The 27,371-nt window shown below is 41.0% G+C and overlaps 1 protein-coding gene across 1 annotated transcript; it reads right to left on the reverse strand.

The window, feature by feature from the left end:
• Nucleotides 1-357: 357 nt before the first annotated feature.
• Nucleotides 358-27,197, reverse strand: sdc2 (syndecan 2). Its single transcript, XM_088319476.1, has 5 exons — nucleotides 26,808-27,197; nucleotides 5,665-5,779; nucleotides 5,286-5,458; nucleotides 3,571-3,703; nucleotides 358-2,252 (listed from the first exon to the last, which is right to left on the reverse strand). The coding sequence occupies exons 1-5, from the start codon at nucleotides 26,865-26,867 to the stop codon at nucleotides 2,089-2,091; spliced, it is 645 nt and encodes a 214-aa protein (XP_088175602.1). The 5' UTR covers nucleotides 26,868-27,197; the 3' UTR covers nucleotides 358-2,088.
• Nucleotides 27,198-27,371: the final 174 nt, after the last annotated feature.

The raw sequence follows: 27,371 nt of genomic DNA on the forward strand, positions 1-27,371 counted from the left end.
GAGGTTACGGGCCAGATCTGAGCCTTGAGTTTGACACGTGTGCTAAGCCGTCATCCAGTGAATTCTTCCGACTGTACTAAGACATATGGCACTTATAACGCTGAACCATTAAACACGACTCACCTTCAAAATTGATACTAATTAGCATATCTGACATTTGAAGATGTTTTGGTATCATTTCTTGAGAGAGATGGGAGAACTTCTGTTATGAAGGTTTCATTTTGGTTCTCGAGAATTATTGAACTAAATAAAATGCAAATACGCAGTTAGCTTTTGAACCCATAATCTTGCCTCATAAATTGACTTATGTCAAATCGCATGACTAAGGTCTAAAACAAAGTTCACAAGGGCAATTGGTTATTAGGCCACAATGTTTATTCAGTAGTGTTGTTTCAACTTATAGGTACAATACTGTCAGCTTTTTGTAAGACTAAAAAAAAAAAATGGTACCATTACAGTCATCCATGCACACTGAATGCCAGTCAAGATGTTTTGACCCCTGCCTCATGCTCACTGTGAGCATAATCTTATCCAAATGGTAGGCACTTTGAAGGTTTAAAACATTTGTGAATATACATTATATATACTGTATTTATATATCTTTCCATATACTAACAAGCTATTGGAAGGACAGGCCTCTCTAATTAAGAGAAGAAAAAAAAGAACGTGGAAAAGAAATGACAGAAGTGGCCATGGAGGATGATAGCTTTGGGGGTTGGAATACTTTGAATCTTTGGGTTGGTCTACATGACAAGGAAGGACACGGAAGGGACATAGAATATTAATGGACTCACAGAATGACATGAGAGGAACAACATAAGTTTGTGTGGTGTTACAAAGTCTACAATTACGTCAGACATGTTTAAGCCGTTTTAAAAAATGATTACTGTAATACTTGTGGAGAAGCTTCCACCTGTGTTGGGGTTGTGTCTATGCCGTTTGTTTGAGTGGTATGCACTCCGCATGTGGCCTGGTGTTGGTGTCCAATGAGGCCTTTCACTGAACAGGTCTTTGGGCCCAAAGCATCAACATGGGTACAAAGCAGGAAGTGGGGCAGGCCATTGACAGCTTAACTGGCCATGCTCCAGTCGAGCTAAAAAAGAAGGTGGGCAGGATGGTAAACAGAGAGAAAAAGAGGCCAGGGAAGGGGAGAAGGATGCTAGTTTGGCGAGGATGCAGTCAGTTGACACATCGGAGAAGGTGGCCGTGGCCGTGGGCCGAAATCAGAAGATGAGACGTCAACCCCCGAAACCAATAGTGTGCAATCTTAAGGGCAAGCCTTTTTTTTCTTTTTTTTTAGCGCCGTGACAACTCTTCCTCCATCTTTGACTAATTCCTGGATTTGAAAACAAAACGCTGCCCCCCCCCAAAAAAAACCCCACAAACTGCAGAGAATAAAACAAATAAACAAGACATGATGTCATGCTCACCTTTGTTTCAAAATGGGGTGTGAGAGCAAAAATTAAACATTGCAACCTGCAGGGAGAAATTTTACATTGACTATTAACAGCGTTAATATGAAGACAAAAAGAGCTTCATCAAAACTACAAAGGCAATTTTTCAACATCAGAGAAAAGATAAATTAATGTAATACAACTTTAGAGATCAACATCAGACATGCTAAGACAAAATAAAAAAAAAATTAAAAAAAAACATGAAAGTAGGATTGATACAGTATAATTATATTCAATTGTTTCCACTTTTGATTTTTCTTTTCTTTACAAATAACAACTGCTACAGTTAAAAGTAGTCAGCGACTAAACACAAGCTCCTTAGACAGAAGACAGATGCGGTTGATTTTCTTACCTTTACAGATCCAGTTTGTGTTATTTTTTTTTTTTAAATCTTTTCATACAATACGCTGACAGTTGCCATAAAACGAGGAAAGCTTGTTTAAAAAAAAAAAAAAAAAAGAAGGGGAAAAAAAAATCTTAACATTATGCTATGCAAAAGCTTTCCATTATGCTATTTTTTTTCCGTAAATCAACATTGTAACTTATTGTCGTTTCTCGTGTTCGCCGTTGCCACGGGCTGCGACTCGGGCAGCCTCTCGTGATTGGTTGATCCCATGATGGGTGGGCGGGACTTTTATGCATAAAACTCCTTGGTTGGGGCCTTCTGATAGGCCGCGCCGGAAGGTTTCCTCTCACCCAGGTCGTAGCTGCCCTCGTCCTTCTTCCTCATGCGGTAAACCAGGAGTAGGATGAGGAAGATGGCAAACAGGAATCCAATCACCCCGCCAGCGATAACAGCTGAGAAAAACACCGAAATGAGGTTAAGATGTTGCCTGCATAACTGTCAAAATCTGGTTTTAAAGCCCACACACGATGGATTGTGGGATCATCTTTTTATAATTATTCTTATTTAATTATAAAGACAATGACGCCGCTTTGATGAAAACGGATTTCAAACGTCTCCAAACGCTCCAGCTCAGTTCCCCGGATGAAAAAAAAAATAGTTCCCCCTGAAATTTGGAGACTGGGAATGCGGTTACAGTCAGTAAAAGGACACACTGCGAAACCGGCTTTTAACAACGGTCTCCATTCAGGAATTCAACTCTTCCACTTTGACCGCGACTCTGCCCACTGACCACAATTAGCTCATTTCGCTCTGCATCGCAATTTTGCCTGCGGAAGGTCCGTTGCATCATCCTCATCAGTTGACAAACTCAATCTAACCTCTGCTCTCGTTGCTTTCCACATGTTGACCGGCCACTCGACTGTCTGGGTAAAGAACCTGGCGAGCGGCCAGTTGCGAAACTTTGCAGAGGAAATAATGCAACATAGACTGAATTTAATCAGAGTAAGATTATGGTTGATTATCGATTATAACAGTCACGCAGGAGTAATCGATATAATCTCAAACATAAAGTCAAGGTGAACAATAGCGTAGATGACCGTAAATAATTTCCTTTTCGAAGACTTAATCTCAGTTTACAATTAGCATTCAAAAACCACACGATGGATAAAAAAATGTGCTTATCAAACGAAACGAGATGCGAGGCAAGCTGTCGACGGCGGCCGGGCTGATCAACACAAGGGTTGGATATCACCAACAAAGTGGATGTGAGGTGCCAATCAAATGTTTAACTCAGACATGCAGGGAGGAGACAGATGGGATCAGACGGAGGACGGTATCGGTGTTCTCAAACAAGGCAGAAGGCGCTTTAAACACCCACACCGGTGTGAACTCTACAAGGTCCCATGGAGGAAGACAGACGGAGTTTATTAAAAGCATTTATTTTGAGAAGTGAATCAGGTGGGAGACTTAAAGGAAAAGACTACTGAGATTCCCGGGATTTATCAGGCGAGCAGTAATATGCCGACATGCCACAAATTACAAGACATGAACTACAAACACGATGAATGAACTCTTCCTAAAAAGGGAAACGCCAAAATTGAGAGGCTTCTAGTTAGAATTCGTACGTTTCCTCCTTTTTTTTTTAGTCTGCTCCTCAATCTATTTTTGACAGTCTATTTCAGCAGTGTGACTTGGGCGAAGGACTGTAGATGCAAAGTATTCTTTTCAGACAAGTTTTAACGTCTGTTGTTGGTGTTAAAGGCCACATACCTGCCAACACCTCCGTCCTTTGGAAGAGGTTCTCGGTGCGGACCTCGATGGGCTCCTGAGCCGAGCCAGGGACGCTGGTTGTGCTGGTCATCGAGTTCCTCTGCTTGTCCTCTGTAACCGGCACTGGTGGTGCCTGGATTTTGAATGGATACGTAAAAGGAAAAGCATAAGAGGAAGGAAAGGGGATCAAGGGTTCATATAGGCCACCTGTATTGCTCTTGCTATTCTGAGAATATCCAAATATATCATCCTGAGTGTGAAGACGAGGTATGGCATATCAATTGTGTGACCCAACCATTGATTTGCTAGTAGTCAAAAGTTTAGCCAACATAGTGTAGGCCGGCTAAGAATTGAACTGGAATGTATCCAAGTTGCCTGCATTGATTAGCGTAATCTACTAAAGTAGGCAAGAGGAACAGTTGCATCTGGAATGATTCCAGGTTGGAGTTAGGGGTTATCCCGTGATTTTGTGTCGGTGAGACAGCAGGTAGGCCTCGCTTTAGTGAAGCCTTGGCAACTAATCTCAAACAGATGTAGGATCTTCTGTAGTGTATTAAGAGCATGGCACACAAGTGAGATGCAGGATTGTTCCAGGGTACGTGATGTGCAAGAGAACTCTTGTCCTACATCATTAGCGCTGACGCTAATCTTTAGCCCAAGAATGACCTGATGATTTCTCTCTTTATGTATATATATTTATATATTAGGGGTGTGACAAAAACCTGTTTGGACTGGAAAATAGTATTTTTTCATTTAATAGATGCGAGTGTAAGAAATCAAACCAAACCGTTCCAGTTATTACCATATATCGAGATACGTATCAAATCGTCTTTTTTTTGGTGAGGTATACCGTAGAAGGAAATGGTGCATTTACGGTACTGAGTTCATTCAAATGTATTTAAAAGGGCAACTAAGGAAGGAGTTGCGTTCTACCCTCTCGAACTGAGTCGTACCGTATCAAATCGTAATCCCACTGAATCGCGTTCCACTTTCAAATCAAAACAGTGCTTGAATTGTTTCGCACCCGGCCTATCGAAAAATCGTATCCCTGCCCAGATAGTTTATAAATACTAACATGTTTGTGTTCATATTTTCTTGGCACATGATTTTGGATAACAGTTGAGATCAGTTCCGTATTTTTTGTAATGAGCAGAATACATTAGCTTTAATAAAACTAAACGCATTTTCTAAAAGTTCTTTCAAGTTAGTTTTTTTTCTCTCGTGATTTTCAAACGAAGGCATTGAATACAAGCGGCTACTTGTATGTTCTGCTTTGACTGCACTGATTGACAGCAACGATTAATTAATTCTAAAAAGCGGCGTTGTGTGGGTGGGTGGGCGAATGTTGTGACGTTACCATGAGAACTGTGCTGCTTGCTGGTGGGGGGGGGAGGGGGTCGGAGAAATTGTTTTGTTTTGTGGATCCATTGTATATGATCTCTGGTGCTTAAAATGATTTTGTTTAGCATGCAGAATCCTTCATCAATCACTTTTGACCTTTTTTTATTCACATTTATGTCCTCACATCATGATATGGGACAGCAGTACTGCGACTTGTTAGTTCCTCCAGTCAATTATTAATTTTAACCGCCACCTTCTGCTATTATCAGCCTGGCAGCAAACCAACTCAACTACCTGTTTGGGTGTCACAAGGATTTCCTTATTTACAGACTTGCACAGTGAAAGGCAATGGCACTAACTTGCGGTCTACTAACCTCTGTTCTGAATGGCTTCTTAGTTGTGCTGTCACTGGCTTTTTCTCTGACTGTCGCCGTCTCCACCTTGGGGGTGAAATCTTTGGTGGAGTCCTTGGTGGGTTCTTCTGCTTTGGCTGCGATGTACACCATACTGACGGTCACTGTTTCTTCAGCCACCTCTTCACCGGCACCTGGGAGACGGGGACGGAAACGTTTATATAGAACACAAAGAGAGACGTCTTGCCGAATCTGACACCTCATTCTCAAAATGTCCTTGACTTTTCCGAACCTCCTCTCGACTGGTGAGGAGGATCAATAAACACGAGGTTGGTGGTGGAAGTTTTCACACCCAGAGTTTTCACATAAAGTGTGTTACGCCTTGCTGTATATTTCCTACCTGAGCCAGAACCCGAGTTAAAGTCATCATCATCTTCAGGGTAGTAACCTCCTGAGCCTGTGTCATCCAAGTACAAGTCGTCAGCCTGGGAGGAAGTCTTGGCTGCCTCTGCTATCTACGAAGGAAACAAAGAAGAAGCTATCAAGAATTGTGCCATAACTCTTACATAGTGAAGAGCTTCACTCATGGTAAAAAACAATCAAGATGCACAGTAGCACACCAATTACAATCTTACGATATTAAAACTGGTATTGTGTTGCGACTCATTTGTTGCTAACTGGCATTCATCCCCCGACGTCACTGTCTTGACAACTGGCCTGATTGCTTGGAATGTTTGTGTTCCGGCTTAATGGGCAAATGGTAGTGAAAAGGCTGCATTAACATAGCTCATTGGTTTAAAAAAAATGAGTGGATTAAGATTAACACAAAAATGCATAACTGCACTCCCCAGAAAGTATTTTTTTGTCTTGTATGTGTAAATATCTTTACAATGTGTTTGTGTAGCGCGTATGTGACTGGAATGGCTATAACGGCATCCATGGCAACATCCATTCAGGTCCGATTGACTAATCTGTAGTCAACTGTATTGGACCTTTTCTATACTAATAGTCCTACACAGCGTGGCGAAAAAAAAAACAAAAAGTCAAAGAAATGTGACTAAAGAAAGACCACACATAACAATATATCATCCCTGTGTGCGTCTGTGGGGATCTGTTTGCTCCAGCTCCAGGTCAGCTCTCAGGAAGTTGCGCTGATAAACCTCAGGCGGAGAGACGTTGGATTAGAGGAAACAATCAATTGGCCTGACAGAAAGCCCAATGAGGGGGTTTTCTTTTGTTAGGTGCGAAGAATAGACGTGCTGCGAGAAAGCCAAGGAATTGGGTAATGAGAAATTAGGCCACGCTAATGCCTGTTTAAGACCAGCTGTGTTTGGCGAGACGAAATGTGGAGATGGGCAAAAAAAATGAATAAACAATGAATTAATTCATCAGACTATTTGACGAGACTGTCAGCTTTTGGATGAAAATCCCAGAGGGCCTTATTTCTTAGACACCCCTTCTGGTCTTCAAGTATTCACATATGTGTATACACAGTGGTGGTTTTAAGAAATTGTCCAAATGGGTCATGAAAGAGAGGCGCTGGCACTCTCCATAACAAAAACGCGGGGAGTGCACAGCGCTAACGGCTAAAAGTGAAAGACACAAGGAGGAGACGATTGAAACGGGACAATGCCGTTCCCCCCCCTCAGTCAAGTGACTTGTGAAAGAAAGACCCTTCATTGCTGATCAAAGAGAGAATTTGTTCAAAGCAACTTTATCTTAACCTTCGTTGCCTTCTACTCCTTGGAATACAACCCCCCCGTGCTCATTACTCCCGTCAATACGGCCGCCTGGCAAAGCCATTCAGTGTTCCGTGCGCTCGGCAGGTCAAAACGCATTGGTAATAATATGAGCACAATGGGGCAAAACAAGGCGAGGGGCCGTTCACTTGGTGACAAAGGATGCTAATGAGATCGGGGCCACACACGCGCTTCGCCAAGTCAAAGTGTTAAAAACGTATGGAAGCATTTCATGAATTCATTGATCCAAAATGCAAAGAGCAGTTGAGCATGTTAATGTGACACCACGTCGCCATTCGAATCTCACGGGTGATTAATTTATGCGTTGTTTTAAGAACAATTTCTTTCAACCACATACGTATTAGTTTCTACATTGTAATCGCGATCTCCAATTTGTTCCCGTTTCAACAAAGCAAACAAGGTGCGAAGTTTAAAAAAAAAAAAGTCCCGATGTGTTGAAAGCCATTTGCGATATAACGCACGCACGCTGGTGCTGACTTCATCGCGCAGCAAGTTCACACAAACCACCACGTTATCCTGCTTCAGTCTGACAAGGTACAGGTGGAGAAATTCCAGCTCCTCTGTGACAGATTTGAAGTGCTAATTATGTGGGATCACTGCGTGAAAGATACTTTTAACATGAGAAAAACCAGAAGCTAAAAGGAACCTTTTAGACATGAAGTCCTTTGACTCGAGAGTGACAAAGATTTCAAATGAGTGAGATTCATACGGCAAAGTTTGCCAGAGGGACACCGTGCGTTTGTTCCTCGATAAACTTAACTCGCTTTATCATACGCGCGCTGTAAACGTCATAAAACTTTCTCTGCCACAGTCACTGACATATCTGATAAACTTTGCTCTGTTGACATTAGCAGGTAGTGACTCCTTTCGGCACTTATCACATCTTTAAACTGGACGAGACGGTAGTCTGCCAACTGCTAATGTAGCACGCGCACCGGACGCTTGCTAGCTAAAGGGCCACGCATGCGCTATGCCACAGCAGCTCTATTTTTTATAGTCCCTGAACAAACATATGACTACTTAGTTTTTAGTATGACTTTTCAGTGAAAAGTCTAAAAGTTGGTGAGTTCAGCGCGACTATAGCTAAAAGCTAACTCCGAACTATATAACGAACACTCCCCTGATAGTGTTTAAATGTTATACTTAGACCAGAAATACGCCACAACTGAGCCCAAAACACTTTAAAAACATTAGAATGACATCAAACACCGACTCAAATACACGATGAACAATACTTGCGCGAATATATATGCGCAATTATTGTTTATTGTGTTGTATACGCCGTATACGACAATTGTAATGATGATGAAAAATTAAAATAAAATTAAAATAACAAAAATAAAATAAAATAATTATATTAAATAAAATAAATAAATAAAATTAAAATTAAAATTAAAATTAGATCATCATAGTTGAGTCTGAAAAATAAATAAATAAATCAAATCATCCAGGACACATTGGCGACTGGAGCGAGTCGCACTCTGAGCTTTCGGTGCACACCTTAAGCTATAAATGTCCACCTTTTAGAGAGAAGAGGGCTCAAAGCAAAGGAAGGAGGAGGCAAACATGCTCTTGGCTAAGACTCATTGTGCAGTGAAGCGTGTACACAAAGGCGCACATTTTCCAAGCTTTAAGTCAAGGCTTTCTCCTCCAAAAACGCCCGTAGAAATGTACCACTTGCTGAAAAAAAAAAAACATACCGTATGCTCGCACTGTAATCTATAGTACAATCACCTGAAAATTTTCATGCGCTGTTTTGAAAATCCTCGACCTACAACTCAAACTGCGCTCTGGCAGTTTTCATTGCATAACGTGCTCTGAAGAAATACACGTAAAAACAAATGACTTCAAATCTTCTACAGGGTGCCCGTATGTACAGTCGGTCCTTTATCCAGGATCGCGTTCTAAAAATAACATGCTCCATGTCACTCTGCTTGTTTGACCTGTCAACCAGTGAAGTGCTGCGGCAGACAAAGACTGGACAAAAGAAAGATGACAGATAAGAGGCATACTAGGAGGGATGGAGGGAGGAGAGTCGACAAATGAGGGATGAGAAAGCATTGAAGGAGGAAGGCGCGGCAATAACGCGTTGCGATATAGCCTGGAGGTTATGTGAAAAGCCGTAAAGAAATCATAAATATAAATGCTTATAATTTGAGTTTGTCGGGGATAATTTACATATCCCCAAAAACAAGTGCAAGAGGGCTGGCAAGACAGATCGCGATTCAGATCCACCTTCAGCCGTCTGCTGCTGTCTGATATTTCAACTCTTTGAGTCTAGCCCGTAACTTCTAGAATCTCAGACGGGACCACGAGAGAGAGCGATGTCACTCTGTGTTCAACATAGTTATAAACTGGAGTGAAGGAATGTCACCTTGCATGAACCTTGCGCTTCCTTGGAAAATATTCATTTAAAATTTGTGGTACCGTCTTAAGGTTCGGGTAACTAACTCAAACCCTTAATGCCGCTTTAAAGGACATTTACAATTGCCCTTTTCGAACGTGCAAATTTCTGATGGTTTGCGCATTCTAATGAAAGATCGGCCTCATCAGTCTTTTCCAGAATCTCTAACAGCAAAATGAGAACTCCGATAAGTTGTGGGTGGCAGCCTGAGAAAGAATGCCATAATCCTGACTCACAAAAGTGACGCTGGCAGATTGGCCTGCTGCTTTTCCGTGGATTTGCTCTACCCGGCCTGCAGATGGGCAATAACGGCCATCCAGTCTGTCTACAAAACAGAACTCTTGTGTCCAGTCTTCTCAGAACCTGGACTTTATCGTTGCACAACAGACAACACTTAACTCATTCACGACCAGCCTAGGAAAACGGATGTCTTTGTCGTCTTTAGCCGTCAATGGTAGTGAATGCGTTAATAATTGAAGAAAATGAGAGCCCTCCTTTACCCGACTCTCTGAAACAATATGAAATAATTTGATTAATATCGCAACTCGTGACGGACTATCGGCGATAATCTGTTCCCCTACGACACTGGGCCCGTTTTGAGACTTTCCGGCAGCCCAAAACAGTTTGCGTGCATCTACGGACGGCTTAAGTGTGTCTGCCATTGTGCTCTTTGAACCCACTCCAACTTTTATAGCTCTCCTGGGGATCATAATAAGGAACTAATTGATAGTCTTTGAGCTGCAGGCCCAGGAGAGCGGGAGTTCCTGTAGGAAGTCGACACAAATCAAACTCGCTTTGAGCCCTTCAGGTCTGGAGCGCCTCCAGCGCTCTTTGAGTGTGTGCGTGTGCGCGTGTGTGTGTGTGAGAGAGATACAAAGTCTGCAACAGAAATAAACAGCACATCTGCCTCCAGTTGACATTTTCGCTTTACATCTCTTTAGCTGTGACCTCCTGTTTTCACGCACCACCTTCCACTTTTGTCTCCCTGACAAGTTTAGTATAACAGAGTAATGTTCCGCAAACACACAAAGCCTCGCAGACAAGTCTCCCCGCTCCTGGTGGATTAGATCACATTGTCTCTGTAGTTGAAAGTCGCCAGCGGCACCACCGGGCCCGCCAGACAGACCATTTTGGCACACTTAACGCAGCTCTGTCGGGCAAGTAAGCGATCGGTACATGCATTCTTGCGCGTAAACAACAAACGCACGAGCCACGGTTTGTTTGAGAACAGAGTAGAAGTGTGTCAGCCGTGGCTGGTGATGATTTTTATTTGTTCTGAAAAGAAGAGGAACGTGTATACATAACCGTACACCGCACTGCTTATGTTAACTTTGTTCTTCATGTGAGGGTTCATTCACTTATACTCTGTTCCGTTTTATTTTAATTCTACTGCAAGTATCTGGAGTTAATTATAAGACTGCAAATATGGGTCACTATAAAATTATTTAAAAAAAAATAATAATAAGTCCAGCTGACTCGCACGTTATGGTCGTCGTGGTGTTCAGTGAACATAGCGGCCAGATATATTATTTTTAAACTAATTTTTAATTTTAAATACATGGAAAATAAGGATATTATCAATTTAATTAAAGGCAAAATATTAACATTTTACTTCTGTAACTTTAAAATGACAATACGGGTGAGAAGCTCACTGCTGGTTATATGGGTGGCACTAAAAGAATATATTTGTTACTTTTTGAAACTTTGTGTTATATCCTTATTAGTTCTGAAAACTACCGTGTGGTAGCAAAAAAAAAAAAAAGTCCCGACAGGTGTATGGTTTAGTATCTTCAACAAATGCTCAGTTGTTTTCTCGCAATTGTCGTGTCTCTTAGCAGTTATTCGGTCACACGGAGAGAGCTTCACTGTAAACTGTGATTTTATAATCATAACAGACGTCACAAATTCATTTTTCACTTTATTCATAATGCATGACCTGAAAATAAAATCCTGTAAAGTGCCATCATGTGTGCCAGGAAACAGACACTTAACACTCAAAATTGCCACTCGTGTGAGAAAACAACTTTTTTTGTTCTTAAATCTAACAGTGGAGGCGAGGAAGAAGTCCCTCTGTGAGTGTTAACCGCTTTGAGAGAGGTGAAAGTCTGCGGGGGTTCTACCTTCATCCGCATCAAGGAAGGGTGAAAGCAAACCTTTACTGAAAGGAAGCGTGAACTTAAGCACTTGAAATTTTAAATATTTCCCCTGTAACATCCCATTCCCTTTCCTGCATTTGAACATGCCGTCTTTCACTCGCATGACTACACAGCCTTGTTATTGTTCACCAAAGGACGCTGCTAGCCCAAAATGGCCGCCTCATTCAACTATGCCATTTGCAAAGATTTCCAACACATGCACAATGATTGGATCGGCTACACCGTGTTAGTGCATTTACGTGGTTAGAACTTGTACTGTTCACACCCTTATAGAAAAAAAGGTAAATGCTTTTTTTATTTTTATTCGGGGGTGGGAACAGATTAATTGAATTTGCATTCCTTTTAATGGCAAATGTCACCTTGGTTCGCGAACATTTCGGTTTACATACAAAGGCAATACTATGTGATATGCCTCAATGGCTTTTAATTCCTCTTAGACGTAGGAACACCAAATACAGCCGCCGGAAAAGAAAGAGAGAGTCCATTTTATGGTTGCTGAGAAAAGAAAGAATGACTGATCTCTACCACTCAACGTTTCAAGAGAGGAATAACATGGAATCCTTCCACAATGCTTTAATTTCATTGCTGCGAAACACATGTGTTTTAAAAGCCGACCTTCTGCGGCACATTATGGATGATTTAATTTTTGCTTTAATCACAAAGCATTTCCGCAAACTGATTAAAGGCTGTCAGCTGCCTCTCCCGTGGCAATGATGGGATTTGGTAGAAGAAATGACAGCCACCTGATAACATTTCTCACTCGCTGCTGCCAGATCTCATGAATAAGAAAACAACGTGAAGCTCATGTGGCCTTATTTCGAGAATACCTCAGTGCTGTGCTGTCCGGCCTCATGGAGCATGACTGGCTTTCTGCATTCTGCACAAGAAGGAGCAAATTCCCACACCCCGCAAGCTCCGCTGCTCCCTTTGCAAAACATGCACCCTGTTCTCCTCCCTCCTCTACGGCTGCCTGCTTTTGCTCCCCAGATTGGGAATTGGGGAAATTCCTCAGCCCGGTTAAACGACTCCTGATACACGTGGAGAAAAAAAAGAAAAAGGCTTCATTCTTTGTCAGCTGTGAAACTCTAGACACTGGGAAATGGCTTCACCTTGCAGTCATATGTATTGCCGAGGTGGGAAAGATTTGCTGCATCAAGCTATATTTCTTCCCTCCAGATAGTGAGGAAATGTGAAGCTTTAAGGAGAAAGTTCAACCCGAAAACGCAGAGATTTGAATGTGTTATATAAAATGGAAAAGTTGTGAAAATGATGACATCTCGATGGCAGCTTTCGTAAATAGGTTGTGTGATGTATTGATAAATGATTTACTCACCAAAAACGTTCAAAGTTTCCTATCTATTTTCGCAAAAGATAATAATGTAAATAATGTAAAATAAGACATTTGCAAACATCTGCTTTTACTTTGGAAAGACCATGTTTGCCATTTTGAAGACCAAACCAATCACTGAATCATAATTTGTGATTTGAAATATTGTCCTGTTATTTTACAACTAATAAAGGGATAGAAATGTGCGAAAATTAGTGGAATGCATCAGGAAGTGCAAAAATAAAAAATCACTTCATGAGACGGGCCCTAACATGGAAAATCTCACTATATGCAGTGTCAAGTTTCCACCAAGAGAGGGTGCTATTAGAAGTCATTAATGGTTAAACTACGACCCGAGGGCCAAATGCGGCCCGTTAAACGTTTTAATCCGGCCCGCCGAACTTGAAAAAAATTAAATGAATAACCCTTGTTAATGTTTTATTTTCTAAATACTGTGGTGTGTCAAACACAGATATTTTGTTGTAATGCTTTTGTTCATTTTCATTTAAAAAAAACTTTGATTTTCGCTACGGATTGTTGTTGTATAGATCGCGCGGACGCTACTTTTTTCTAATGAATGATTCAATTTCAAAACGGCTTCCAAGTTCCAGATTATTCGGCCAAATGTTGCAAAATCCTAAAAAAAAACACAATTTGCTACTATTATTAAAAAAGTGTATTTTCCAATATCGTTCATCTTTAACTCATTCAATCCATAAGAAGTATATATACGTTTTCAAAATTGTAGCCCCTGCCTCCCAAAGACGTATTTATACGTCTTAGCCTTTTTTTTCCTTCTTTTTGCAGCATAGCTCCATGTTTTTATATCATTAGAACACAATATTCTGTCGGCCTAAAAATCAGTCAAAATCCGGAAAAACTACGCTGTGATTCAGGTGTTTCCTCTCGTGAATGTGGATGGAATTAAATGAGTTAATACACCTATGTATTTTTTTTTTTTTAAATGTCTTTCAATTCTCGCCACTGATGAGAAGATACTTTCGTCACCTTATCCACATCTCTGCACGTTTGCATGCGAAGCGAGCTGAGCTTTGAATAATGTCAAATGATTATGCAAAACTCACACGAGGATGCGAACAAACACATGACCAGAGCAGGTTTCTCACGTTACAGGCCAGTTACGTGACCCTTGGCTCAGTGGACCAGAATGCATGTATCCATATATCCGTATAACTTTATTATCTACTCCTTTGCACTTTAGTTCTCCCTCGACGGAGGCGTTTACATGAGAGGCAAGGCCCCCCAGAAATTTAGGTCCGCTGTGTGCTTAGGCGAAAGGAATCACTGCTGGTTTAAAAGCGGAGAAAGACCTCCAACTTCACAGAGAGCGGATATGAAGCAGTGAAAGAAACGGGACTCTCTTCATCTCGGTTTCAGGGGGGGGATGAATGGAAAATGTCCAATTTATTTTGCGGAAAGTGCCGGCTTTTGACTCCGTTTCATTTCAAATTTTGATAATTACATATCAGGTTAAGACACTTGCCAAAAATACACATTTTCTGGATCCAGCTATTGAAAATTAAAACAAGTGTCACACCAAATCAAAACTGCAGACAGCAAGTGACAGGATGACACTGTTTGCAAAATTTACTGAGAAAATATCAAATGCTTTGATGGTAATTGAATTTTTCATGACTGTGCACATTTAAGTGCCATAGTTACTTGACCACTTTGCAACTAGAGTTCCATGCAACACAAAATTATTCAGTCCAGAATTTTTATTTTATTTATTTTTTCATAATTGAGCTGACAGTCTTAATTAAATCCTTTCATAAATAAAGCCGCTAACAGTCACTTAGCGCTCCGACTTTAAACGGTGACGATGGCCTCCAGCTGAGATCTATCATTCTGTTATATAAACCTCCGCTGTGCAAACGCTCACCTTTTTTGCCGCAGGCTCACACCCGATGCGCCTCGGACGCAGAAAATACAAACGCGGAGACTGCTCTAACACAAGCTCCCAAATGATCGTGAGCACATATGCGACAGGCGATGTTGGTTTAACCTGGGCAGTGACCTATACACTGTCCGTTTGCGCACACACACACTTGCAAAAAAAAAATAAAATAAATAACAAAAGCAAACCGCTAGTTGACGTGTATCACTTTAATTCGGTTTTATGAATGAGAGTGCTTGTTCTACAAAAGGATTCTTTGCACAAACACCCTTTTTTTTTTTTGTCTTGTTCAAGTAATGCTAAATACCACGCATGTGACTCGCATTAAATTCCCGGGCATATGACCGAAAAGCCACCTTTTGCGTGTTTCCTAACATGCATCATGTCGGATGTGTGTTTAGGGCTCCGTGTCCTTAATCTTCGAAACAATTCCATGCGAATAGTTAACAAGTGTCATTAAGGACTAATCATGTGCTCCACGGCCGAGATAATCGAGGCGAGATTCGATTGCATGGCGCAAGGTCAATTGAATTTAAAGCTCAGCCCACATCAGTGTCAATCAAGAAATAGTGATTAATTCATTGTAATTAACGGCGATTACTGAAGAAAGTGTTGAGGGAGTCGTGGTTACTATTCTGGCTGAGTTTGTTTCGACTGTCAGTCGATTTTGAGTGCCTGCATCCTTCAAGTGCTCCGTGTCAGTGAACAGTTTGGTTTTCTCTGTCCTCTTTTATCACTGCGAGGGCATGCTTGGTATCAATTCTGGATTTTTTTTTTGTGTGTGTATTACTGGCATTGTAGAAAATGAACATTCTTTTAGCATGGATTTGTTTGATGAATCCACTTAGTGGTTTTGTTTATATGCTTTTTTTTCACTCCAGACTATCCAAACCACCTCCTTTTATTGTCACATCATTAGCACCTTGTTGTAAATGTGTTTGAGGATGAAATGGGTCATGGCTCACTAGCTAGCTTCCTAACTTCAAAAAACCAAAGCAAGTTTATATTGGAGACAGAGATGTGCCTTCTCTAGTTGAAACTTATTTCTGATTAATATTGCATTTGTTGAATGGAAATGAATCAATAAAATCCACAGTTTTTAGCCATCTCAGGGGGCGGCCATTTTGTCATGTCTCTCGACTGAAAATGACATCACAGTTGCTAACGACCAATCATGGCTGGGCTTCAGAAAACAGGTGAGCAAACGGAGCCCTGGGCAACTGTGATGTCATTTTCAATCGACAGAAAGTGGCAAAATGGCCGCCCACTGAGATGGCTAAAAGCTGTGGATTTTATTGATTCATTTCCATTCAACTAATGCAATATTAATCAGAATGCCATGTTTAGACTAGAGAAGGCGCATAGAATGTTTTATTGCAAAAAATATTTTTTAGGTTGACTTCCCCTTTAATATTTGAACCACTTCGTACTTTTTCAGCCTTTCTACGAACAATTCACCCATTCACACAAAGATTAATGTCCAGGACACCTTCATTGAACTTCAAGCAAATGCCCCATTATGGCCTGAAAGGCAAAGGTGGTTGAGTGAAAGAGAAGCAGATGGAGCAATGGCATGATGATTTTGCCGCTTTGTTGACTGATCTGATACAATCCCCGCTGCAGCAATTGAATTTCCATCCAATCCTTTGCTTAAGAGGATTTGGACTGAGGGGGAGTTGGAAGGCCACGGGACTACAGTGACGTGGGGGACCGACCCGCGACGGAATCGATGGAAAAGACACAGACTAAAAACGGAGGAAGACAAATAAAAACGAACGCTGACGACGCTAAGTTGAAAGCCGTTTGAAAGACGTTATAGCGCTGCGTAATATCATTTGACGAGAGGAAGGATGCGAGCGAATTTACGAGAGTCGTCTCACCAATTCCGCCCCCCCCCCCAAATAAAGAGGAATCAGGAAAGGAAACTCGAGTTAATTTAAGTGTGACGTGACACGAGAGGTGCGACAGGTGCTGCTCTCTGATCCCATTATGCGCGGCTAATCCCGCCCGGCAGTCAGCACGTTTATGTTTGTTGGCAAACGTGCTGGCTTGCGTGTGTTTACACACCGAACAGGCATCGGCTCAGTCAGTCAACGTCTATGAAGCCGACCTGCCACGTGATTCTGACAGCTTCAGATGAAGCGAGCAGCGGAAGGCTAAAGTCGAGATGTCAAAGGGAAACTGTTTGTCATGTGCGGAGTCACATAAAGCGTCTGTAATTTGGGCCATGTGACCTAAACATATCATTATCATACTTCAGCTCATCTGCGGCGCTGTGAGGAGGCGTCGGTTTGTTGCTCTAATCCAGTCTCGGCCACAAATGCCTGACGATGAGAAAATATTAAGGCTCCCGGGATGAAAAGTATCGGTTCTAAGACACTCTGATCCTCCTTTAATCAACTCCAAGACAAAGTGTCACATTTTCCAAGAAATGGCTGAAATAATCCATTCCACTGTAAGGAAAAAAAATATTTATCTAGTCTGTGGATTAACGGCATTGTTGCGTCACATGATGACCTGATGCTACTTGCTGGACATTAGCCGACTGTGGCAAGAGGGCGCGTTAAATCTCATCTTCTTATCTCGTATTGAGCCCGTATGCAACCACGATGCTGACTAACACTCAATCTGTTCATTTAATAAAGACAAAGACGGCGAGAATTTCTGGTGAATGGGAATTAGTGACCAATTTCGATATTTGGGATGTGTGACTGCATTGCAACTCAATGGCAGGTAAAAAATAATAATAAAAAAAAAAAAACACACACACAAGCTTGTTCCATTCTTTCGGTCTGATAAAGAAAAAAAATTAAAAAGAAACAAAACATCTCCTTTGACACGCTGCCAAACGTGGGATCAAGTATGCCCGGTGTGAAACCAGCATAATGTTTTTATTTTCTGAGGTTTTGCAAGTTTTACTTGTCATCTTAACCTTTTCAGTTGGACAGGAGAATTTCCTTTTCCGAAAAGCCAAAGCATTTTACATGAGTGCTCCTCACGTTGGATTCAGGACAAAGATGAAAACCGAAACATGGTTTTGAATGCGTCTAGTTAGCGACATGGTCATTTTCCGTTCTTTCCCTGTGCTGTAATTCAGCAAGAATGTGTGGTTTAAAAAAAAAAAAAGATGGCAGGCTGGTTTTCTTAAAAAACCCTGAAACAACACAATGTTTTCCCAGACTGCTCCACCCAAAGGCTCCAGGTTTATTTTACCGTTTTTTTTTTTTACTGACGGCTTAGAGATGATGTGGTGTCAAGTAAGTGGAAAATAAAATCCCGAGGAGAATTTAAGTGACATCATTTACACAAGTCGAATGGGAAAGCTGGGGATAGAGCCACTATCAAAACCCGCCAGGCAACAGATGTTTACAGCAGCATTTGCACGTAACGTTGAACAAAAGTTCGACTAAAAGCCTCGTGCCGTCACCGACTCACACGTAGCTAAGTGCAAGCCCACTAAGTGGAGGCAGAGCCGTACGCAATCAGGTGAGGTTGTAGGCAGCTCTGCGTGCCATAAACGGAGATTTTCGAGATTCGTCTTCACTCGATGCGTTCAAGCACAAGTTTCAAATGAAACGATTACAGAACGCTCTCTGTAATTGTAGCACGTCTTTATGACTTCATGGGATAGTTATGTCATGAGGCAGGCAGTCTGATGACTTGCATGATGAAAACCAAATTTGAAACGATTAAAAAAAAAAATAGATGAGCGTAAAAATGGGCACATTGTGAGTCTAGTTTGTCGTGTTTGAGGAATTTGGCGGAAGAGTGGCGTTTTTATTACATGCCTGCAGCACAAGACCCCGTTTTGGTTGACATGCATATTCACCTGGAGTAAAAAAACAGGTTGGTCTTTATGTTCAGGGTGGGGTAATTCTAGCGTTTGTGAATTTGGTCGACCGAGCTACGCTTCGATAGGCGTTCCAGAGTATACTATGGCACGAAAGTAGAATAGATTTTAGACCCGCTTAAAGCAGGTCTAAGTTGTGGTTCAGCAGGTGAAAATTCAATTTTGTTGGATTTGATCCATCAATTGCTCCTTCGCATCTGACAATTTGGTGACAAAGTTGAATAGATTTTAGACCAGCTAAAAGCAGGTCTAAGTTGTGGTTCGGCTGGTGAAAACGCAATTTTGTTGGATTTGATCAAGGTGATGGCAGATCATTCCTTTTATTATCAAATTATTAAAGCTTTGTATCCTGCCAATCTCCTGTCTCCGTTTTACCAAGAAATCCAAAGTATGAACATACTACTGTTGATGATCAAAAGATGTCTACAAACCTGGTAGAGTTGAAATCCTCCAATCCGTCAATATAGCTTTTTGACCATTAGTTAAAAATTGCCCCTGCCCAAATGAGCTGATCCATAATCAAAGTTTAAATCAGCACGTACATGTTATCTCCATTCAAAATCAAAACATGTTCCATGTGACGCAGTCTATCCGGTTTCTAAGCCGGTGTGCTGAATAATACACCAAATCTCCCGGAATAATGGAGCGCTGGTGTGCCGGTGGTGTTATTCTGCTGAAAGGGTTTACAGACAGCATTCGAGAACACAGATGGCCGTTAACAGAGTGCATTAGTAAAGATTAATTTGCCTGGTAGAAATCACTGCATGGTGACCCGATTATGTTACCAACCAACCGTGATAAAGAGAGGATATTTAGGGTATGATAATGCTCACTATTCGGCATTTACGACTATGTTAGGACTAATTGAAAATAAATAGCAGTTTGTACATTCTGCAGAAAAGATGCATATTTGATTGCTTATATAATTGCATCCATGAACGTAGACAAGCGATAACTTGACACACTATCCAGGGGTGGGAAAACGTTTTTGATTGGCAGGCTACAATGGGTTCTAAAATTTGACAGAAGACCAGAAGTAGATGGATGGAGTGTTTTGGTGACCTCACCTCATCGGAGAAAAAAAAATACATTTAATTTTAAATGAAATTAAACAAAAGCATTACAACAATATAAATGTCTTTGAAAAACCACAGTATTTTGAAAATAAAACATTAAAAAGGTTTATTCATTTAAGTTTTTTTCAAGTTCGGCGGGCCGGATTAAAACGTTTAACGGACCGCATGTGGCCCCCGGGCCGTAGTTTGCCCACGCCTGAACTATACGCACCAATTATAGAAAATCTGCCGTCAGTACTGCAGTTCATCGAAATAACAGCCATCGGTCCGTGGGCCACTTTGGACCGCACAGTTAAAAAAAAAAAAAAAAAGGGAAAAAAAACTTGCAGTACTTCTGGGTTATTTATTATTCAAGGCTGGAAAATATTTTCTTTTAAAAAGTACCTGGTGCCTCACCGTTACATCGGACTCTTGACGCATGCCGCGATACTAATTTTGTAATTTTGTATTTTTTTTTTTTTAACTAATTGGCTCGAATTATGCTGATATTGAAACCACAAGCGACCAACGTATTTTTTTTTCATGCAAATTGGTTGCAAATTAATTGACGTCCATTACGTATAATTTGCAGTTGGACGACCCACATAAAAGCCTTAATTGCTTCAACTTGTGTGCTGTTTTTATCGCAGTTTGCTACAGTATAGACTTCGGGTAATCCGTTTTAGAGATGACAAAACAAGCACGTGCATTGGCGACAGCACAGATGTGCGAAATGGGTCACTTGCCATGTTTCACAGCGATCTTGGAATGGAAAAAAACAAAAAACAAAGCTGATGTCATAGCTTTAAAAAGACAGTAGTTTTTGGACAGTTAGATGGAACACATGCGGGCCTTCAGATCATTGCCCGTTAAACCGAACAAAGTCGGTTCCACACGCAGCATTTGCCTTTCTTTAACATGGAACAGCACTCGCGTGGAACAAAATATCTCATGATGGAACTGTATCAGCGCCGCTTTGATGCGCGTTGACGTCTCAGGACAATGAGGCAATGGCCATGTGTTTCTTATTTTGACTAAGACTTGCCCTACTTTCCACTTCCAGGCTTGTAATTTATTTATTTTTTTTGTAAATGCAACGGTCAAGATCATGAGCGTGACGAGACAAGATAGCTTAAGTTCAGATAACTTAAAACGTATTCACTGCCAGCCCAGATAAAATGAATGTACTTTTTAGCGGCTATATCCGTCAATGGCAGTGAATGAGTCGAGGTTTTTTTTTCCCCAACATTTGTTTAAAACTGTGTTCTATCCTTGCTTTAAAATGATTTTGTGTTAAAAAAAAACTGAATCAACAATAATAAGTCACCTTTAAGCTACACTTTCTAGTACAATTGAACAGAGGATGAATTAGGTTTGTAACGCGTTCACCATGCCAAGTTTGACACTTTTCACACTTCACACAACTTTCCTGGCTTGGGAAGTCCTGCACACCAAAAGGGAGACATGCTTCACACTTATCACCCCCCACCCTATCCCTCCCACCCCACTAACTACTTCCCCCTACCCAAAGTGGAGGCAGACTATAAAATCAGAATGAAAGGGGGGAAAAAAGCCGACGTCCTGACAGAGAGGTTCCCCCCCACCCACATTTCTTCTTTTTTTTTTGTCACAACAACCTCCACTACTGGTATGCCACCAAAGTTTCCATTTGCTAAGCTAAATAAATGGAAGGAAAATGCGAATAAGACCAGAGCTGCTGTTATAGTGGATAGAAAAAGATTGTTCTAATGGCAAATTTTTGTGCTAAATAAATAAATAAATCATTTCAAATTTCCACAATAGCTGTTCTTCTAGGCTTTTTGTGTCAGAGTACCGCAGAGAGCTTGCACATTAGTTCAACTAGGTTACAAAAAAAAAATTAAATATACCTTGGAACATATTCTGGACTTTTTGGGTTGTAATCCCCCCAAAATGTTTGGCGCTCGTCACCAATGGTGGTCGCATCATCGTATGGAGCCGTTTTACAGAAATGGGCGGGAAGAGGGGGGGGGCCTTTATAGGAAACGCAACCCCATAACCAACATGCATACGTCCAGCAGATGTTCGCAAATCCAATGCGCCCCCCTTACCCTCCCCAAAATGAAAGGAAAGGAATGAAGTGAGGAAAAAAATGACAGCAGCTGTGTGCCACAGCTCATAACGCCAAAATCCTAGACGCCGTTTACGTGGCGGTAGAGAAAAATCTCATTACCCGGCAAGTCGAACTGAAACAACACTTTTAAGATCGATGGAAGCGCTTTACTCTGACTAATTGTCAATCCAAATGTTTTTTTTTCACGTTTCCATGAAATGACAAGGCTTGAAATACTGACTCGTTTTTTTTTTCTTTTGCGATTTAACAACAGGTGAAATAAACAATTTCTCTCAAAATGTTTCCCGCTCATCGCTTTTTACACCGCTATTGTTCCCCGTGATTAAATCTCAAGTGGGAGGAGGCTCAGAGAATTTTACAAATAAAGAAATGTGCTTCTGACAATGTTTTACCAAAGCATGCGTGTAAACAAAATGACTGATGGCAATCCGTTTCCTGCCATTAACGTGATGAGGGAGGAGGGGAGCAATGTAAAGTAAAATAAAGAAAAAAACAAAAAATGGGGGAAAAAAAATAAAAAAAAATATTTTTTTTAATTAAAAAACTTTAAAAAAAAAAACAAATAATAATAATATATAAATAAATTATTTAAACTAAAATAATAAATTACAAAAAAATAATTTATTTAAAAAATTAAATAATAAATATAATAAATAAAAAAGAAATAATAAATCAAATAACTAAATAATAAAAAAATAATAATATCAAGTAAATAAATTTTGAAAAATTTATTAATTTTAAAAAAGTAAATAATAAATCGAATAAATAATAAATAAAATAATAATAAAAAATAAATAAGTAAATTAAAAAAATATATATATATATAAACAAATAAAGAAATGAGCTTCTGCCGACGTTTTACTCAAGCATGCGTGTAAACAAAATCACTGACGGCAATCCGTTTCCTGCCGGTGACGTGATGAGGGAGGAGGGTAGCATTGTAAAGGGGGCAGACGGCAACAAGGCAAGCGAGTCAACGTGACGTTTGTGCATCGGCGTTATCTGTTTGAGTGACAAAACAGGAGTTCGTGCTTGGCGGATAACTGAAACAGCTGCGCTTATTGCGTTTCTCGGTGGTCTAGCGGAGCCCTCCCTCCGGCTTCTAGGCTGGGGTCCATTAAAGATTGCGTAACGCAAGTGAATGCACCCCCTGAAGGTTTGGACGTCAGAGAGAAGGTGGCTCCCTGCGGTGTAACGACAATGTGTCTGTGGCATATTTATTGGAATGAAGTGAAAACAGTGCAACGTAACACAATTATGGAAAAGGAAAGGTTGCGGGCGGGGGGTCTGAATCTTCAATTTGAGGAGTTCTGAGTTAATGCAAAATAAAAGAAGATCATTAAATATACAAGAGCGCAGGCTGCAGACACAGCACAGCATCTGGCTTCTTTTTCGACGTGACAGCATGCGATTTCATTTCAACCTTCCATCCGAACATTTATATAACATTTTTTTCTAGTGTTTGTTCTTGTATATAAATTACCTTGAGGAAGAAGCCAAAGAGACGACGGTCAACTTTTATTTAGTCATCTGAAAAAAAGGCATATATAGACACCTAATTTAGCCACTGAGGGGCCTTTGATCCTGTTCCACGACCTCTGCTGTCCTGTCCGGTTTCTATCTCTCCCTGTTGCAACACTTTTGATTCAAATGACCAGAAAACGATCCTAATCAGAAAACAATCCCGATCATAGATGAAACGGAAGATGGGGAAACGGACAGGATAGCGGACCTCGAGGAACAGGATCGAACAAAGCCTGTGTGTTTACGGAGTTCCGCACCCCGGGGAAGATTGTCATCAACAAACGGGGAGATTGATGAAATAAAAACACATTGCGTATTATTTGTTCCCAGTGCACCCGAAAGTAAATGACATGTGAAGATGTATTTTTGTGCAAAAAGTGTAAGTTGAGTGGAAGGTCAGCATGGAGGGCTCATTTGCTCATTTCATTACCACCAAATCAGCAAATACAAAGCTATCATTGAAGCCAGAAAATGAAACTTGAATACTCCTTTGGGGGCTGCGATAATACATCCATCACGATACAAAAGCATGCGACTTTTTTTGACTCTTTCAAATGTCAGTTCCGCATAAGGCCCATTCACCCTTGAAGTCACATTAACCAAAAGCTCCCTCTTTTTCTTTTGACAATTCGAAGGTAATTTAGTAGTTTATCAGAGCAATCTGACCTCATCGGACCTTTTGGAGAAAATTGCTGAGAGAACTTTCACCTTCAGAGTGCGTTCGCCTCATGACTTGCCCTCGACTTGAACACAATCATCGCCTGTAATTTATTGCCTATTACCGGCACCATTTCGTCGCATTTGCTTCTATTTTACATCAACATATTTTGAGATGATGTACAAAATGATGAATTATAAGTATGTTACAGAACGTTGATGGTTTGCGTAATGACTTATCTTGGAAGTCATTCGCACAGGACCTGCTGTCTTAGTTTTAATGAACGAGTGATCAAACAAGTGCAAATTGGTTCAGCTGTCTCCCCAGCGGCCTACTAAACCATTAAAACCGAAAGAAAACCTCCCAACCAGTCCGGCTTTTCCTTTCAAAGTGTGACTGAAATTACAGACTGTAACGTTTAATGAGGAGGAATGCGCCAAAACACTCCTGCTCAGTCTGACTTCCAAGACTTTATGTTTAATCCTGATTCACAACAAAGTAAGTGAGCATTCTGGTGACATCATTTGATCAACCAATCAATCAATCAATCAACTACAACGATTATCTTTGATTAAAAACCTCGAGTTATGAGAAAATAGCCTTCAATGTAGAAAACTCGAGCGTTCCAATCGCCGCTCACGAGGTTCGCTAATTAAGTCATTCAATCCATAAAACACACATAGACCTTTTCAAAAATCTAGTCCCCGCCTCCCAAAGACGTATTTATACGTCTTAGCCTTTTTTTTCTTCTCTTTGCCTCATAGCTCCGTGTTTTTCTAGCGTTAGAACAGAATATTCTGTTGGCAGTCAAAATCCAGACAAGCGCTGGGATTGAGGGGTTTCCACTCGTGAAAATGACTGGGATTAAATGAGTTAAAAGACAAACAAATGAGCCTGAAGCGGGTTCGCGACCACCACTCGACAGTTGCGCCAAATGAGAAATCAATGTCATGTGTCGAGTGGCAGCGGGGCCTTTCGGGGACACTTGATGAAGAGGAGAGTGAAATTGATCAGGTTAAAGTTTACAAGACATCCTATTGTATGGAAAGCTCAAGAAACACTCAATGGTGTTGTTGAACCGAAAGTGTGACAGTCACATGAGGGCAACGCTGGGTCAAATATGAGCAGCATCATCAAATGTAAGCATGTAAAAACAGTCAACAAAGGGTCGTTGAGTGTCTGATGTGGCTAATTGGACCACCGGTTCTGACACAGGACCAGGCAGCGGGCCAGGCGGCGAGTCGCAACGAACGGGGAAACAACGGGAGGGGGGGAAGGCGGTAATGACAGGGGCAGCACATGATGGTGCCAAAATCTGTCAGTGCAACCGCCAGGCTAATTTGAAAAGGGGTGAACACACCTACTAGGGAGGAGTACCTCGGTAATTTGGGTACCTCAGATTTAAAAAAAAAAAAAAAGATTGTCATTTCGACGTGTCAAGGAGGATGCAAAGGCTAACTTCAAAATAAAAGATTCCCAAATAATACATTGACGCCAATGCATTAGCTTTAGTAGGCTTTTTATTTTGAAGTTTATTTTGATGGCAAACTTGACTTCTTTTCGACATTTCGGCTCGCCTTACCACGTTTTTTTATTGTTATTACATAGTTACTACTAATGTCAATACAAGGTCATCTCTGAATCATATTCAATCATGAATTTAGGCCACTAAAAAAATCGCTCGTTAATTACGCCGCTAGCTGTTAGCAACGAGTGCCCAGCTGGCGATGGCAAGTTGTCATACGGCTGTGGTTTTGCTTTCAGTCTTTTTTTTTTCTTTTTTTTTTTTTATCTTTCGATGTTGACATTTTTCATTCATGGTCCAGGTATAAAATAAGAAGGTATCCTGCCTTGTATTGCACTTCAAGTTATGTTATGCTTTTGATTCACTTGTTGCGAGCAAAGTCAACAGTCATTGACCGAGAATAGCCAAGCTGCTGGTCAAACGACCAAATATAGGATTAACATATTATTTATTTCTTTGTGTATTATCTATTATATATTTATTAATTAACCACCGCCTAATTTTCCATGCAACAGTCGAATATAAGAGGAGTAGCGGTGCTTGTTTTCTTTTTCCACTTAAAGCAATGCGTGGAGACCAGAGAAAAGAGGCAAAAAGGCTACGATGAGTCAACTGTCGAAAAATAATGATTTCAGGGGGGATGAAAAAAAAAAAAGGACGTGTCAATCAAACTGAACATCAGCATCCTTTTAGGGCAAAATGTGTGATATAACTTTTCCGCTGGATTGATCTCATTAGAATTGTTTGGAACGCTGTCACTAGTGGAGTTTGTTTTGTTGTAAAACATTGAAATTCAGACTTCAATAAAAGTCCGAGTCGAATGGTAAAACAGCTTCAAATTGGATTTTATCATTCCTTTCATGACGTCACGTTATCGAAAACACGTGACACCTTGATTATTTTTTTTTTTATACTGCTTAGAAATAAGCATTCAAGCAGTTTAGAACTCGACACGTGAGTACAATTAATTCCTTTTACAAGTTATTGCTTCTGAGCGACTTGAGATCCATTTAAGAGAAAAAAATCTGCACGCTTGAGGTTTTTTTTTGTTGTTGTTGTTTTTTGCTCAACACCCGATTTTCTGTTCCGCTGTTGAGTGGACCAACAGTGCATGCTTAATCTGCAAACCTAAAAGCAAAATTTCACATTGTAGAAAATAAACGTGGGTGTTGAGTCTGCCTGCAAGTTGCCTTCTCCCCGCAACGCTCAACTCAACACCCGTTTTTCGAGTTGCTCGGTATATATAAACTTACCCTTTCCCCGGAGAGGTAGACTGCCAACCCGAGGGTCAAAATGAAGCAAACATTCCTCATTATTCCGTTTTTTGTTGCAAGGAAAGCGAAATGCCGTCTTTTCTCCGTCCCTTGCTTCGCCTTGCTTTCCACGTCTGGCTTCCAAACTCTTGTCGTTTCTCTCGTGGGACCACGACCGGATACGTGTTGCGTTTGATTTTTTTTTATCCCCCTCTGCTCCTTCTAAAGAAAAATCGTTCACTTTGTTTCCTGGACTTATTCTTTGTAAAATTGACAAATGAATGCACGAATAAAGCAGGGAATAATTGCAAAGTCCTCCGCGCGCTGCCTTGGTCGGTAAAATCCACGCGAGACACGTCGCTGGAGCTGCGCTCTCTCTCTCTCTCTCTCTTCCTCTCTCTCTCGCTCTGTCTCTCTCTCTCTCTCTCTCTCTCTCTCTCTCTCTCTCTCTCTTCCTCTCTCTCTCGCTCCCTGTCTCTCGCTCTCGCGCTCTCTCTCTCTCTCTCTCGCTCTCTCTCTCTCTCTGTCTCTCTCTCTCGCTCTCTCTCTCTCGCTCTCTCTCTC

Source organism: Idiotropiscis lumnitzeri, chromosome 16 (assembly GCF_059441095.1).
Source record: "Idiotropiscis lumnitzeri isolate Australia: NSW breed Sydney's pygmy pipehorse chromosome 16, RoL_Ilum_1.0, whole genome shotgun sequence".
Classification (NCBI taxonomy): Eukaryota; Metazoa; Chordata; class Actinopteri; order Syngnathiformes; family Syngnathidae; genus Idiotropiscis; species Idiotropiscis lumnitzeri.